At 39.4% G+C, this 17,570-nt stretch overlaps 1 protein-coding gene across 1 annotated transcript in view; it reads left to right on the top strand.

Moving 5' to 3' along the window:
* Positions 1-9,638, top strand: part of jph3b (junctophilin 3b) — a 76,219-nt gene extending 66,581 nt beyond the window's left edge. The window contains exon 6 of the mRNA XM_008286519.1: positions 9,558-9,638. Coding sequence (XP_008284741.1) covers positions 9,558-9,638 — 81 coding nt within the window. The remainder of the gene's footprint in view (positions 1-9,557) is intronic.
* The last annotated feature ends 7,932 nt before the right edge of the window (positions 9,639-17,570 follow it).

Below are 17,570 nucleotides of genomic sequence, written 5' to 3'. Positions count from 1 at the left end.
GTAGAATAATCGATGACTGGACGGATTCAGCTGAGCCGCCCTGGATGTTGAACTCCAGCCCTTCAAACTGAGGAAGACGGAGTCGACATGTTGAGAGCCAGACGGCTTATTGCTCTTTAAAGAAAACTAAAAATACCTGGAGCTCAGCAGAGCCGCTCTCCTGGGGGCCGCCGGTGCAGCTTCGCCACAATAAAAGCAGGAAATCAAAACTGCAGCACGCCGGGAGGCTAAAAATGACACTTTTATTATTAGATTACATTAAACCGGAGAGAAAACACACGTTTCACATGTTGCTTCGCTGCCATCAGGTTTGTTTTTCTGCTGCGCTGCTCCAACAGGAAACCAGATTCGCTTTTATTCTGAAAGAGTTCTCACAAAGTTTTTATTGTTAATTTTTACCAGGAAGCTGAATGTTCTTCTTCAGGGTAAAATAATCTCGACTATAAGGCATAAACATTCAGAAAACGTTGTCTGAATGTTGCCCTGAAAACGTTCCTCCTTCCTTTTCATGTACCACAGCATTATATTTCAAAATAAAAGTCAAAGTGAGCGCTGTTGTTCGTGTCTCTACATGTGCAGCACATACAGAGACATTAATATTAATATAGTGGACACAAAAAAGGAAAATATAAATATAGAGTTTTAATATTTACATTATGCACCACGCTGGTCTCTTTTTACAGTCGACTTTTAAATAAATCTGTTTCTTCTGTGATTTTATTCGTAACTATCAGTAATTTAACAAAGCAGGAAAAATGATTTTTCAGTCTTTAATAAACAGAAGTTTCCTTTTAAATGATGGCAACAATCTCTACAAGAGTGTCATATTTAGCTTTTTTTATAACAGTATAAATAGTGTCATTTTACAGTAGTTTTTTATTGTCACGTGTAAAAACAAATCACTGTTTGTAAAAATACAGAATTTTGATATGGACATTATTCACAGAAAAAACTATAAATCTATACACATACCAAAGGATACAAACACAACACAAACAGAGTGCAAATAAGTACAGAATACTACAAAATGTTCCTTTTATAGAAAGCTGAGGGCTCGATCACATTTTTAAAAACGCTTTATGAATTTTAGTCTGAGAACATAACAAGTTAATGATTGATAACCTTCTCCAAACATCCTGTTAACGTTTCGGTTTAAATATTATGTCTTTGTTAACATTTAAACTTTAAAAAAAAAAAATTTCAATTGATAAATGTCCTAAAAACGTCAATTAAAAAGTTGGATTGAATTAGCACTTGTACTAATGTTCAGCAATGGAAACTATTATTCTGTTGTACACATTTAGATATAAATATTACATTTTGTTATAATATATAAGAATATAAAACATGTTTTTTTTTAGATTATTTAATTCAGAGAGATCAGGTGTCATGTGTTCTGTAATATATGACGTCTGTTTTTGTTTAATTGTGATGAAAATGTCTAAAATCAGAAATCCACGATCGCAAAATATTAGTTATTAATTATTATTATTATTATTTCATTTTCAGCAAATTAAAATAGTCAATAGTTAAATTGTCTTTTATATTTCATATTTTTAATTCATTGGCATTACTTCCTCTGACATGAAAGAGTCTTTTTTTAAAATTTTTTTGTAAATTTTCTATATTTATTAACCTTAAAGTGAAATATTTTAATTTATTTTATTTTATTTTGATAATTTTGTGTTATAGTTTATGAAAATCAGGAAACCAGTATCTCAAAATATGACATCATTTTATTTTGATTAAATTACTGGTAAAATAGGACATAAACAATCTGTCTTTTGTTTTATATTTTCAATTAATTGACAATACTTAGTAGAAATCTTTTCACTTTGGCATTAAAGAGTCCGTTTTTTGTAAATTTTTTAATTTTTTATGTTTATTACACGTAAAAATTAAACATTTCAAGCTTTTGTTTGTTTTATTTTGCTGATTTTTCCTCATAGTTTATGATCATCAGTATCTCCACACATACATTTATTGTATTTCTAATCCTCCCAGCTCTCTTTTATCCATACATCCAGGGTTTCTCAGTGTAACCTCATCGTTTTGTAGCTCAAACTGTGGATGTTGGACGTTTTTTTTTTTGCGGTGTTAATTTCAACAGATGCCCTCAGGCCACCAGAGTAATGAGTGAAACCTAAGAGCAGAGGAGGCTTAAAGCTGGTGAATGTCCATCGTCCTGGTCACCGTGCAGGCTGCTGCTGCTGCTGCTGCTGCTTTCCGGCCGCTCGGCGTTTCATCCGAAGCTTTCTTGGGTCGTCCACAAAAGAAAAAGAGCTTTACAGTAGCGTTGTGAAGCCTGTAAATGATAAAAGCAGCTCTCCGGGTATCTGCGTGGGAGAGATATGGCTCCACTCTCGCAGTGTTTCCTGAGATGATAAAAAGCCCGTGTTGGCGATATTTTGCTTAAAAAATTCAGATGAGGATCAGAAAGCACACCGAGGTTACTCGCTCGGGGCTCCTGTTGTGGGTTTTTGTTGTTGGCGTTGAAGGCGCTGCACAACTTTGTGTTTCTGGATCTGCGCCTCTAATTATCAGAAAAGGAAAAGTTGTGACAGCGGAGACGATTAGACGAGTGAGAAAAGCCTCGTTTTCATCCTGTTTAGTCCATTTTGTTGGTCTGTTTTTTGCTAAACCAGCTCCTGAAATTATTTGTACTTAATGGAAACAAGCACTCATTTGCTTGTTGGATTCTGGTTTACAGTTGGACTAAATGTGGTCGGCAGGTTGAGTGCGGCGGCTTTATCGCAGCTAAAAACAGCTGCTGGAGGTGAAATAAGTGAACACGGCGGTTAATCTGTGGTTGGTGGAGCCAGACGGTCGGCCGGAAAACACTCACAGTTTCACTTTGTTAACCTAACGAAGCAAATTACTGGAGCATTAAAGCAAAATAAAACTAAAAAACGTAACTCTTCAGGTTTGACTTCAGAAGGTTAAGAAGCATCGGATGATTAAAGGTGTTTGTTGCAGCTGCTGGACAGATGAAGCTGAACTTCCTTTTTTAAAACAAGGCTAAATTGGGGTTTGTTTGTACAGTGATCATATTGAACCTGATCTGTGTTTCCTCTGACGGCTTTGAGGCTCTTTGTGTGTTCACATCAGCAGGATTAAGAATAAACAGACTGTAGTGAAGTTAAACAGTGAGCTGGAAGTTTTTAGTCACTAAAAAAATCACCTACAGTCATAACAGCTGTTGATTCTGCTGCAGGATGTTGCAGCCTCGCATCCGTCTAATAATCCCTCCAGATTCTGCTGTTCTGATGGATTTGGACGACATGAGCCTGAATTTGCACCTAAATTGTCCCAAACTTTCATTCATATAATTGCCGATGCAGCCTCCATAATGCTCCAGTGGAAAAAAAAGCAAAAGAGAGGTGCAAAAAACCTAAAACCTTGCAAAAAAGCTTTTAAAAATTGACCCTAAATCGTAGAAATGCTGATTCGTGCTGGACGTATGTTATCACAGGACCTCTGAGTTTGGTGGAATATGGCAGGAAATGATTTAGATCCACAGTTAAAGGAGCTCTGTGCAAAAAAAATGAAGAAATATTGGTAGAAAATACAGATTTCTGAATCAGCCATTAAAAAATAAGCTCTAAAAACACAGAAAAAAATAACTATGGCTCCAAAACAGGTACGTTAGAAATCAGTTGAATACTATAACATAAAAAAAAAAGGTTTAAAAATGATGAAAAACACAACAAATATCTGCAACATAATGTTATTTTTAGTTTATTTAAATACATTAAATCTGTCATTTTATGAGCACACTTTGGAAAAGAACAAATTATTATTTGTAAAAATACATGATGTTGATGTTATCTGCAGTTTTGATTTTACTGTCAATATATAGATAGATAGATAGATAGATAGATAGATAGATAGATAGATAGATAGATAGATAGATAGATAGATTATTATATATAATAAAGAATAAAATTATCTGTACTTTAACAAAACAGGAAAAAAACAACAGCAAAACAACAGCCCTTTTTTTTGTTTGGTTCTTTGTTTTATTTTTGTCATAAATGTTATCTGTAAAAAATCTGTAAAATAACTACTGAAGTTTTTCAATCTAAATATCCTTAAATATATAAATATATATATATTGGGTGATTTAAATACAATACAAAGTCTGTAACTTTACAGCCAAATGTTGTAAAATTACTATTTGTAAAAATACTAATTTACATTTTCCACCATTTTTTACAGCCAATCTGTAAATTATTACTTTTTCTCCTTGATTGTAGTTTCGTTCGTTCTTATCTGTAAGTTAACAAAACAGGAATAAACTGTAAAATAACCATTATGAAATAATTCCACATTTTTCATTCCTTGATATACATTTTTTTTATTTTAAATAGCAGTAAATGTTGTTAAATATTAATATTTTTTGCTGATTTAAATTTAGTAAAACTCTACATTAGACTAGTTTATCATCAAATATTGTAAAAGAGCAAATAAAAATACAGATTGTTGATTTATTGACAGTTTTGCTCTTTTTAAAAAAATTTAAGTTACAACTTTTTTCTGTGATTTTACTCGTTCTTTTTTGTAATTTAACAAAATAGGGAAAATCTATAAACAACAGTAAATTGTTCAAAAACATTATGGTAACCCAATAAAAAATATATATATATATTTTTAGAGTGTATCATAGATTAACACAGGAAGCTGTTGCTATAAAACAAACATGAAGTGCAAAATAAATTCCAACATTTATAAAAGAAAGCAGGAAACATTCTGATCATATTTCTTTCTCATTTTGTTTTTCATCAGTTCTGGTTTTAATATTGACGCTGCATGTGTCCCAACATCCCACACTGTGGATTTTCTCCAAATACGTTGAACTTTTTGTGGCATTTACATCCGATTTCACCTCCAAAACACACTAACTGGACTTTACAGTGACTTATTTCAGTGTGCAGACAAAACTACATTTATTCCCTTGAGTTCCAAAAGCAGATCTTATTATTAGCTCAGCGTGAAGACTAGAAACTGGAGGAAACCGCTAATCTGACTCTGACCAAAGATAAGCTTTTCTCCCCATCAGCACCTCTGAAGCTCACTAATTAATACGTCACGTCTTGTTTGTTTAATGTGCAAAAACTGAAGCATGAAAACAACAAGTTGTCGCTTCAGATTCAACATACAGATACTAGAAAAGCATCAAGAAAACAACGTCCTCCACCACATCCGTCCGTCCCTCGAACAGATCTGATGGTTTCCGCGTAAATTTCCTAATTGAAAAGCGTAATCGCGAGTGATTATTCTGCGGCTCAAATGAAATAATTAGACCGAAGAATAATCTAATTAGCCCGTAATCAACAAAAACCCACTGTTAAAAAGGGAGACGCTGGGCGACGATGTGTGTGCAGAGTCACCAAAAAGCAGAGAATCTCTCTCTGAACAGAGGTGGATGAGACGAGTGCATCCACCTGTGGTCTGCTAATCATCTATGACACAGATCTGCGATAAGCCTATCAGCATGTTGATCAGCAGAAACCTCGTTAGCAGCCGCTCTGGACGGATTCATTTACAACAATGTAGCACCGATGCGGCTTAATAACCCGGCGTAGTGTTACACCGAGTCCCATTTTCCCTTCTCCCACCGCTGCCGTCGTTCAGACTATTTCAGGGGGTAGTCTTAATTAAAACTGGAGGTCTTCTTCCGCCGCCTCCTTTCGGTGAATCCTCTATTAAAACTCCTGTGATGTCAGCTCAGTGAGCGGACAGGTGGTCGGAGAGACTGGCCTTCACCCGCACGACCCGGCTTGTCAGCCAGCATCTGCTGAAGTGTCATTGAGCAAGACATCTTCCTCCCCCACCTTCACCACCTCCCACAGCTTCGTGGCCGCTGACCTTCCACCTCCTCCCCCCCTCCATCAGAGAAGGTGGACTTCCTTGTTAGATCAACGCAAAGACCGTGTTGTTTATCTTCACATGCAAAGTGAAAGACAGCGTTATGAGATGAGACAAAGCTGCTGAGTCCTTCTAGTCAAAACTGCATTTCACTTTGTAGTTTTTAATGATGATTTGTGAGCATAGACTGAATTTAAAGACGAACAAACCCTCATTAATTCTCTGCAAATCCAAAAATGAGCAATTGGGTCATTCTGCCTCAGATGCTCCACGTCTGACCATCTTCAGTTTCACGGGGTTTCTTTTTAAAAGTGGTGAATATTGATTAAGTCAAACATGTCACATCTGGCCTCATATTCATTTTTAAGTTAAAAATTCTTAAAGACGGTGCGTTTATGTTGATTATTGTGAAGCACGGTGGTGGCAGTATCATGCTGTGGATCAGTGTTTGAAGGGCCATAACTTGAGAAATAATGTAGCTAGAGTCCGGCTCGTTGCTGTGTACATATAGACTTCAATGGTGCAACCCTGCTTTGATAGAATAATACAAACCAGTTGCATGACGGTGCAAATTTGGCCGAAACATGTCAATATTTCCACCCACTCTGATAGATGGAGGAGGTTCTGTTGCTCTTCAGCTCTGGCAAACCAAACATTGGAGGTAAAATACATTACTACTAATGCACCAACGTGGCGATGTTGATACAGAAACCAGCTTTAGAACTCCTTAGAACACAGAGCGATGTACCTGCTGCTAATAGGCTTGATTAGCATCGTGTGAACTCATTTGGTAAAAAGCTCAAATGTATTGGACGTTCTTTCCCCATGTTGTTCCACGCTCTGACTCTGACATCAGGCGGTTTTATAGGGATGAACAATATATCAGCGACCACATCGGTATCAGCCGATATTAGGGTTTTTTCCAATATATCAGTACTGGACCGATGATTGTCTAACGTTAGCGCCTTCGTCTCTACATTTGATATTGCTGCTGTTTCACAGATGTTTTAATTAAATGATCCTGGACTTGAATGTTAAATATGTTTAAATGTGTTTTACTTTGGTTACGTAATAAAGAAGACTATGTGGTCTCATTTGGGCTTCTTTTGAAAAGTTTTCACGTTCTCACAGTGCTTACTGATACTCATTTATTGGTGTGAGCAAAAATTGAATATCGACATCGGTAGTATTGGTTATTGCCGATATCAGAAATCTTCATATCGGATATCGGTATCGGCCAGAAACTTTAATATCGTGCATCCCTAGTTTAAAGCAGTGGTTCTGTTGGGTAGTTTGATAGCGAAGATGTCTTAAGCCAGGTACCTTGAACTAGTACAGGGATGTAAAGATGAGTTCTACTTCAGGGCATCGGATTCTCGGTATCAGACGGTTGCAGGAAAGAAGACGCGCCGATCGCATAATTGAAGCTGCAGAAAAGGTCCGTTTGGACACAAGCCGGGAATTGATCACCCCTGACCGGGTCGCATAGGTCTAATGATCTAAGACCTGAAATAGACCCTGGGTTCATCATCGAGGATGTGTCGAAGTCGTGCCGTCCGGTGTTTGCATAAACAAACGTGACGCGCCGTGGAGACTTTTAAATGTGACTCAGTCGGATGAAAAACGACTCCCCTGGTTGTTCTCCAGAAACCTTTGGGTCTCGTTTGACTCCCAGTTGTCACTTATTTTCCGCTAAGAGACGCTGCCAAACTACGTGCCTTCTTATCTTTCCAACAGCTTGAACAAATCATCCATTGTTTGGTCTCCTCACGTCCAGACTATTGTAAAGCTCCGCTGCACGATTACCAACAAAAACAACCGCTGGTTCTGGCTGCAGCTCTCTGGTTCAGAGTGAATAAATCAGGGTGACAAAACAAAGCTTTCTGCCCTCATTTGTTCTTATTGTTTAACTAATTACGCTCGTCTTTGACGTAGGTATTTATTGTGATGCTGGTAAGGTGCTATTTGAACTCACTTACACTCACTGTTTGTAAAGAAATAGACGCATTCTGTTCAAGATTCGTCATCCAATATGTAGAAAAAGATGTGACTTTTCTTTATATATCCAACAGAAACTAACTTATAAAACTCTCCAAAGTCATGAATATTAGCAGCATTAAAGCCATCATCATTAATCACTGCCCAGAGGTAAAAATGGGAATTTTATATTAAACTCTTAGTGCCCGAAGCAGTTTCTGTTTAGTCACATTTTATTTTTCTGTTGTTTGATTTTCTTTTCAGTCGCTCTTCTCGTTTCCTCTGTTTTCTCTGGAAACGCCGCCAGAAGTTCAGCCGAAAACAGAATTTTTGACTGTTGGTCACAAGTCAGTCACGACTTCATAGTCGTGCAGAGGAACACAGAATTCTTGTTTTTTTATGGAATAATTTTAAAACTTTGGAAGAGTTCTGTAGACTGAAGTGATTTTAATAAAATATTGTGATTTTAAAACTCTCATGTTGGTGGGTTTTGGAGTCCAGCAGGTTAAAGCATCATCACTTTAATAACATAGTAGAATAAAATACTTTATGCAACTGAGTGCTTTTAATACTTTGAGTGCAAAAAATAAAATGGTGCCAACTTTTTTATATGAACAAACTTAAAACTTGGGATTTTGGACCATGCAGTTAGACGACATTAAATTTGGAGGTTCGAGGAGTGTGTGGCTCCTGTCAGGCTTTGTTTCACTGCAACATGAAGTCCTGCACCTCCATGGAAACACACAACCATGACTAGACGTAGAGGGAACTTAAAAATATGTAGATTGTGTGTGACACAGTTAAAATGCCACAAATCTGGAAAAAAATAAAAAATTAAAAGTTGTTTCTTTTTTTTGACAAAAATATAAAAAAATAGAATCAACATGTACAACATTTTTCTGAGTGCCCACAGGTGTCACCAACACTAGAAAAATAAATGTTTACTACTTACATGTTTAATTTGTTTCCATCTTTGTCTCTGTGTAAACACAGGCTGCAGTTTATCTAAAAAAAAAGTCGCAGAATTTTTATCAGATGACTGTTGGTTGCAGCTGCATCACCAATGACTTGACGTTTGCACCGAGGATTGCAGAATTTTTTAGTTTTTTATAAAATGCGATGAATGCAAATAATTTATTTTAGACAATTTTTTCAAAAGAGACATTTCAATTTAAACAAATTTGATGATTTGAAGTTTTCCAGTGGAACGGTGCATCTCAAATGACAATTTCAACGACGCTCAGAACTATAAAAATCACACGATTCTTTGTGTTTTTGCAGTTTCTGGCTCTGATAAATGCGTTTAAGTGTATCTGTAATTTTTTTTATTTTGGTTAACGGTGAACCATCCTCCTGGTGGTGAAGCGACAGGATCCACCCGGCGACGGTGGGACGGCTGTTACACAATGACGAGCACAGACTTGATGAATGTGATGTAAAAAGTGCGAAAAGGCTTCAAAAAAGGAAAAAAAAGAGAGAGAGTTATCGACGCCTGTGTTGTAAAGAATCCTGCATCATGTTCACGGACACGTAAACAAGTCGCGGCTTTAAAGGGGAACCTGATGAATATGAGCGGCCGGGTGTGTGTTTGTTGGCATTGTTGCCGACTGAATGTACTTTATGTATGAAAACAGCCTGGAGTGTGCGAGGCTTTGTGTGTCTGTGTGTGCTCATTATTGACACTTTCCCTTTTCTCTCGTTCTCCCACGCAGGCCTACAGCTCCATCCTGGTTGTCATGGTGATTCTGCTCAACATTGGAGTGGCTATTTTGTTTATCCACTTTTTTATTTGAAGACAGCACTGCTTTCAGAGTCGGCCTACCTATGCTACGACAACTATAAAATTCATATGAGTATTAAATCCGCTGCCCCCTTCGTGTTCCCCGGCGAGAGGACTCGGGCCGGGGGAGGGATCCACCGTCACATGGGGCTGACCCAGCTTGGTTCCGGAGATGTGGATGGAGAAAAAGAAAAAAAGGGGGTCCACGTAACTGGACTGCAGGGAGATAAAACAGTCCAGAACCAGGGAGCTCCAGCGGTTCAGACTCGAGTGGGCTGATTCTCAGGTCCACGAGCAGAAAGGACTGATGAGACAGAACTTTTTCATCCTCAGATCATAGTTTTCAACAGATTTGTAACTTATAATTTATTTATTAACATTTTCTCTCATGTACAATTGATGGCTATATTCTTTTTGTTTTGTAACCCCTCCAGCCCTCTTTATAAAACCTCCTGCCTTCTCGGTACCCCTCCGCCCGCCCGCCCGGCTGTTGTTACCGATGGTCGGCTGATGCACACCTCACGCGTCCGTCTCCTTTTCATTGAGTTGTGTAGACGTGGGTTTGTGTTGATTTCTTTTCTCCCTCATCACTCTGTGTGGATGCGTCTCCAAGTAGCTCAGTGGCCTTTCACGCCGTTCATGAACTTTACCGGAGCATCTCATGAGGACACACATCCTACTAGCTTCAGCTGTGCTCTCCCTCCCACTCCATCCACCTCCACACTCAGAGGAAGGAGCTTCCTCTGAGTCGGTGGTTGTTAAAGGCAGATCGTCCTTGGCGAAGCCCTGCGCCTACAACCGAGCCACCGGTGGAATTTAGAGGAACTGCTGCCTCCGATGCGGCTTTAAAGCCGGCGTCTCCAGCTGCTTCTCTCACAACTTAACCCCAAGACCGTGACAACATCGTTTTATACTATACATGCAAGATGTCAGAAAAAATAAATAAAAACACTAGTCGCCAACCTGCCTTGCTTTTGTAGCGGAAAACCGATAAAACAATGCATGCATATGTGCTGTAATATCTTAGTTGTGCGTCGAGTCTGAAAGCAGAAGAAGCTTCAGAAGCACACGTTAGGTTTTGACTGGAGCAGCGTCTGGAGACCAGCCGGTTCGGTATTGATTTGTCAGGGATAAATGACACCAATTAAAGTCCCTGTGTGGAGCTCGTTGATGCAAGGCTGTTGTAGTGTAGCAGTGGCCAGGACTGACCGCCTCCATTCCTTAAAGGTCCCTCATTGTGCCCCGTTTTAGAAAAATAATTAAAAATCTCACATCCCCAGAATTTATATTTTTACATTTTTCAGCACAAAATACCACAAAGGTGGTTAATTTCACCAAAAGTGTGTAACTCTTGGTTTAGTCTTGTTCTGAATGGACTGTTTTAGTGACTATAGCTATAAAAGTCGCTGAGCTGCTGCTGACTCCGCCCCCTTCAGGAAGTAAAACTCATATTGCGCCCCCTTTTTCTTTTAAAGCAAATTAATGAAAATCTCACATGTCCCCAGAATATTTCTTTAAAATTTTCAGCACAAAATACCACAAAGTTGGTTACTTTCCTCATGACTGTGTAACTGGGCTGTTTCAGTACCTGCCGCTGGCCCCGCCCCCTTCAGGAAGAAGACACCCTCCGTGTCCGTGATTGACAGCTTGCAGCCAAAACCGTTGACAACATGGCAGCTGACTGTGAGAACAGAACTTTCTATTGCTTCTAACTTTCCACCTAAGGGATCATTTTATACGATAGTATTGCCAAATTCACACACAGACGTTGTTTTTAACTCTGTTTCTAACATCGGGTGTGAATTTTTAAGTTTTACAGTTTGAATACTTCATATTTTTAAACATAGTGTATTGTAAGTATCGAATTATGACATTAATACACATATACGTATTTTTCTGACTTTTAGAAGACGTAATTAGTTAATCACCACGTTAAAATTCAAACTAAACTATCAATGCTGAAGGCCTGTTGACAACAACAGGTGGACTGGTTAGTATTTCCAAAGCTGTAAGTGGCTAGCTAACTAGCTAATTCAAAATAACAACAGATAACTAGCTGGAGGCGGGGGTGAGATAGCTGTACAAGTTTCTGACTTACATAAATAGTTACACAACTTTATTTGTTAAGAATTCAGATGCATTTAAATGCAGTTTACCTGAGCACAGGGAGAGGGAGCGAAGCAAACACATGTAAACACCGACGAAGTTTCGGTTGCACTGAAGCACAACTGGCTACATGACAACACAATAACACACTCAGACCTTGTGGGGTTTTTTTGGCTTCAAATCAGTTTCCTCGTAGCTTCACAGTTTCCAGAAAGCTTCTGACCTTTAGGCAAAAGATCAAAGCTAATGGTTACGTTAGCCAAATTAGCTGTGCAACATGCTAACATGAAGGATTTTGCTTTTGTTGTGGTGGCATTGCCATCAAAAGAAAAATAAAACACTGGATCTTTAGTTCCTCGGATGCTAGGCGAGCATGAAGACGCTCGTGTTCACTCTTGCAGCAGAACATCTAGTGAACTTTATTTGTTCTTGAGGCATTTTAGAGTTAGTAGAAGTAGCTCTAGGAGGTAAATAAACGTGGTGGACTAAAAGGGAGGCTGCTCCTTCTGAATGGTTCACCTGGAATAGACAGCCAAGTTTAAACTAGACCACCATTGGTTCCTCAGTTTCTACTTAAAAGCCAGATAAAATTCTGACTGGCTTGTAAAACTGTGTAGATGAGGGGTCCATTGTCATATTCTAACAGCTTTTATTTTACACCTTTAACTTTATAGAACGTACAAAACACACTCAAACGGGGTTTCCACAATATGGGACCTTTAAGTTTTCCTCCAAGACTCTCGTTGACGGACTGAGGTACAGTCACAGGTACCCGTCTGCTTCGACTGAAAACACGAAAGCGTTTTTTTTTTCCGTCCCTCAAACCCATCTGGCAGCTTCTGTGTTTGTTTGCATGTGTGCACTTGAATGCTCATCAGGGTGTGTGAACATGTGTGTGCATCCTCCTCCGTCCACGTGATGGGATGGCGGGATGGCTGAGCCCGTTGCCATCGGTAACAACTTCCAGGGTGGCGGTGGCGATGGTGGCGGTGGCGGAGGGGCGGCCAAGGAGGTTTGCTGCTGTTTTTTCTGTCCGACAGCGTTTCTCAAACTACAGATTGGAACTCAAACTCGGCTGTAGGCTCATTTCTGGTGTCCCCTCCCACCCCCAGACATTACTACGACAGCTCGGTCTAATGTGCCTGCACCCCGAGAGGCAGAACAATAGATTTTTTTTAATTTCATTTCGGGTCCCAGACAGGTTTAAGAGGCTCTGCTGTTCGCCATCAGCCTGGTGACGATGCCCTGCGCCACCCTGTTAGTCCGCAGCATGCTACAGCATGCCAAGCTCTCTATAGTTTGACTCTCCTCTTTCTTTCTTTCTTTCTTTCTTTCTTTCTTTCTTTCTTTCTTTCTTTCTTTCTTTCTTTTTTCTGGGAATTACTCTGTTTTTGTTTTTCAGTTGTGTGGAGAAAATAATGAAAGTGTTTGAAAGAAAAAACCCAAACCGCCTCGTTGTGTTTTCATTCTTTCTTGTGTTTTCGTACTTTGAGTGTGCAGTTTTTTTTGCAGCATCCATCCCTGATGCAGAGAGAGAGAGAGAGGGAGTGGTACAGGCCTGGCTGGGAGGGAGGGGTGTGGTTTCTATAGCAACCTTAACTGAATTTTCCTCCGTCAGCAGAGGGGCGGGGCCTGTGTTGGTGGGGGCGGGGCTTACCTCTAGAGACCGGTGTTGTCAATGAGAGGGGCGGATGGAGGGAAGGGAAGAAGAAAGAAGAGAAGAACAAGACAGAAAGACGAAGCGAGGAGAAGCCGACACCTTCTGCCGTGTACGTCTGAGTTTAATCAACGTTTTCTAATCGTTTTTAGTGCCTGTGTCTGTTTTAAATCATCTGTGAGGAGGAAAGTATCAGGATGGATGCAACAGCACATCCATCAGAAGCTGCAGCAGGTTTCAACATGGACATGTGGCGCCACCTTCTGGATCTAGGTACAAACTACAGCAAGCCCTTCAATAGGACACTGAGGCTTCAACTTTGAGTTTATGTAAGTGGAAACGGGCGACGAATTCATGGAAAAACCAACATAAAGTGTCTTATTAAAGTGTTGGGCCACCAATGCACCTCAGCATTGATTCTTCAAGTCTCTACCTGAAGGATGAACACCATTCTTCCAAAACATATTCTCTCCCTTGGTGTTCTGATGATAGTGGTGGAGAGGATGCCATTTACATAAGCATAGATGAGTGACAAATTAAAGGAAGAACCAACATAAAGTGTCTTAGTAAGATGATGGACCTCCAGAGCAGTTCCAGCGCTCCTTGGCATCGATTCTCCAATTTCCTGGATGTTTACTGAAAGGACGAACGCCATTCTTCCCAAAAAACATTCCATAATTTGGTGTTTGGTGATGGTGGTAGAGAACGCAATTTACATAAGCATAGCCAGGTGACAAATTAAAGGAAAAACCAGCATAAAGTGTCTTTGTAAGATGTTGGATCTCCAATACAGCTTCAGTGCACTTTGGCATTGACTCTCCAATTTTCTGGATGTCTACTGGAAGGACGAATATCATTCTTCCAAAAAATATTCCATAATTTGGTTTCGATGATGGCAGTAGACAGCGCAGTTTACATAGACAGGTGACATGTTCATGGAAAAACCCACAAAAAGTGTCTCGGTAAGATGTTGGACCACCAGAGCAGCTTCAGGGCTCCTTGGCATCTATTCTCCAATTTTTTTTTTTGATCTCTACTGGAAGGATGAACACCGTTCTTCCAAAACATATTCCCTCATTTGGTGTTTTGATGATGGTTGCGGAGAATGTAGTTTACATAGACGGGTGACGAATTCATGGAAAAACCAAAAGTGTCTTAGTAAGATGTTAGACCACCACAGCAGCCTCAGTGCTCCTTGGCATCGCTTCTTCGAGTCTTTGGATCTCTGCTGGAAAGTTGAACACTGTTCTTCCCACACATATTCCATAATTTGGCATTTTGATGACGGCAATGGACAACATAGTTACGCCGATGACACCCCGTTGTATGTCTCATTTAGTCCTGACGATCACAACAAATTTGAAAACTCCACAACTATGTCTAGCTGTCATTAAGGACCAGACGACGTTTTAATTTCACTTATTAGGCTGAAGTCCCAGAAAAAACACATCAGTCCAGAATCTTCCATCTTTAGTTGGGTTGAGATCTGGTGACGACAAAGGCAGTAGCAGTTTTTAACAATATTTTAAAAAACAATTTACTGTTATTTTACAGATTTTCCTTTTTATTAAATTACAAATGATAATTACAAAATTAATAATACATTTTCAAAAAGCATTAATGTACACATTAATTGCAAAAAAAAGCTAAAACTGTTTTTAATGTCCACATAAAAAAAATCAAGTAGTTTATTATTTTTTGAATTTATTTATTTTTTAAAAAACATTCAACTGTTCTACTACTTCAGTCAGCTAAAATGTATCATTTACTGGTATTATCACTTTTTTCCCCCAGTTTTTGAAGAGTTTTCTGGGTCCCTTGCTGCCAGATTTGACCTTAGTTATTTTTTAAAACATTTAACTGTTCTACTACTTCAGTCAGCTAAAATGTATCATTTACTGTTATTATCACTTTTTTCCCCCAGTTTTTGAAGAGTTTTCTGGGTCCCTTGCTGCCAGATTTGACCTTTTAATTAATTTCTTTTTTTTACCCCCCACCCTTCTTTGGACAGTGTAGGATAAAAGTGGTCTCTCAGAGCTAATGTGTGCTGATTTGCAGTTCCCCTTTCTTTTTTGGGCCAGTAAAACAGCCACCAAAGCATAACAGAGCCACTGGATTGCTTCACTTTAGGGGTCAAGAGTTTAAGTTTTTCCTTTAATTTGTCACCTGACTGTAAATTCCCCTGTAATTTGCGTATGATGTGCTTTTTTTTTTTTTTTCCCCACAAAACTGATCCAGTTAGAAATTCTTTAAGTGATGCCTGCATCCCCTCCCTCACTGAAACCCCCAGATTCTGCACATTATGCAGCAATTTTTCCATTTCAAAAGGTGAATTATTGGATAGGAGATGTCTCTGTTCAGAGTGTTTGGACATGTTTCCACATCTTGTTTAAGTTGGATCAGCTTTCAGAGTAGTTTTGACGTCACAAATCCTGTTTGCAGGTACACACCTTGAATTTCAAAGCAGACTTTCAGGGTCAAACTCTGAACATGCATCACTTTGCACATTGAAACTCAATCATCCGAAACAAGAAACGGTCACCAGAACACTTGAGTGTCACGAACGCATTACGAACTTTATCAAAAGACAGATGGGATTGACTTCAGTAAAACTTGCTTTAAATACACTGATGAAGACCTGTGTTAGTGAGGTAGTTATATATAGAGAGTATTATATCTAATATTAAAGGGTCTTAGCCTTCATTCTGAAACTTTTTAGGCAAATCTGCAACTTTACTCTTGTGTCTCTTTTTGAAAACACTTTTGCTCAACTTATGTTGTTTTAAAGGTGCTGTATAAATAACATTAATCTTTTAAAATTAAAATAAAAACTACCTGTGCTAACTCATGTTTTCACCTTACAGTCAAAACTGTACTCCTATAGACTCACATCAGGCCTTGATACGCGTCCTTGTGCCTTTATAGTTGACTTTTGCTGACTCGTGTACACAAAAATCAGTATTTCCTAATTATTTTAGTGTCTTTAGTATTAATTGTATGATATAAATAACCCTAATCATTTTAAATAAAAGACAAAACACCTTTAGTTGTAGACAAAAACAGAGGTTTGCCAAAAATTGTCCCACTTTACCTGAATTTACTTCATTAATATGAGTATAATACACATTTTTCTTGTGTGGAATAATCACTGCTGCATGACATGAAAGTATATTAACACATATTTTCACTTTATAGGCAAAAGCTTACTTCTGTAAGCTCATATTACTCATTAGTGCTCATCCTTGTGCTTTTATAGTGGACTTTCTTACTCATGGTAAACTAAACACTCACCATACCTTGTTTATTTCAGTATCTTTAAGTGTTTTTTAAGTTTATTTCCACATAAGCGACCCAAAACTGAAAAATAAAGATTAAAAATTAGTCAGGAATGAAAACAAAAACTTTCACAACGATGAGACTGACAGAAAAGCATCGTCTGACTGTGTATCTGGCGCTTTAAAGGCCCAATAACGGAGCTCAGATATGTATGAACGCATGAGAAAAAGATGTGGAATAGAGGGGCAGCGGATATCCCTCTGAGCCAATCACAGCAGGGCCCCAGATGACTGACGGACGCGACAGCCAATCATCGCACAGCATTCTTTATGGTGGGCTTGTCTTGTTGCCAGAGTTGGATAATGTTAAACACAGCTGTTTTTTCTTGGTTTGGAGACTCATGGCAGAACACAGGGAACCAGCGGCGACGTTTTTCACTGAATTCACTCACGGACACTGAACAGAACCGTCAGTGTCGCCGGTGACTTTCCTCCAGCAGCAGCGTTTCGTGAAGGAACGTCTCGGAAATGTTTTGACGTGGTTTCCAGCAGCAGGAGCTCCGGACTGCACTTAGTTTTTAAACTTCAAACCTCCGGCGCAGTCTCGGCTTGTGCAGGCAGCTTCCTCGGACAAGTTGCGGGGGAACCATGAGGACGGCGGGGCGGCTCTGCGGGACGCTGTTACCGAGCCGAGCGGGACCAGAGAGCGAGGCGGCTCCGACGCGCAAACTCTCCGGATGATTCCCGGCGGTGTGCTCTGATCCTGCGTCTTTTCCCCAACAGTGTGCCCTCAGGCGGTTTCTGCGGTCCGAACCGCGGAGGGACTCCCCCGGCTGCCGAGCTTGAACGCGAACCAGGAGCGTTTTGGCTGCACATGAAGCGACTTTTAGGTGAGATTATGGTTCGG

This window comes from Stegastes partitus, unplaced genomic scaffold (genome assembly GCF_000690725.1).
Source record: "Stegastes partitus isolate 25-593 unplaced genomic scaffold, Stegastes_partitus-1.0.2 Scaffold458, whole genome shotgun sequence".
Taxonomy (NCBI): domain Eukaryota; kingdom Metazoa; phylum Chordata; class Actinopteri; family Pomacentridae; genus Stegastes; species Stegastes partitus.
This window is presented reverse-complemented; position numbering and strand designations above follow the sequence as displayed.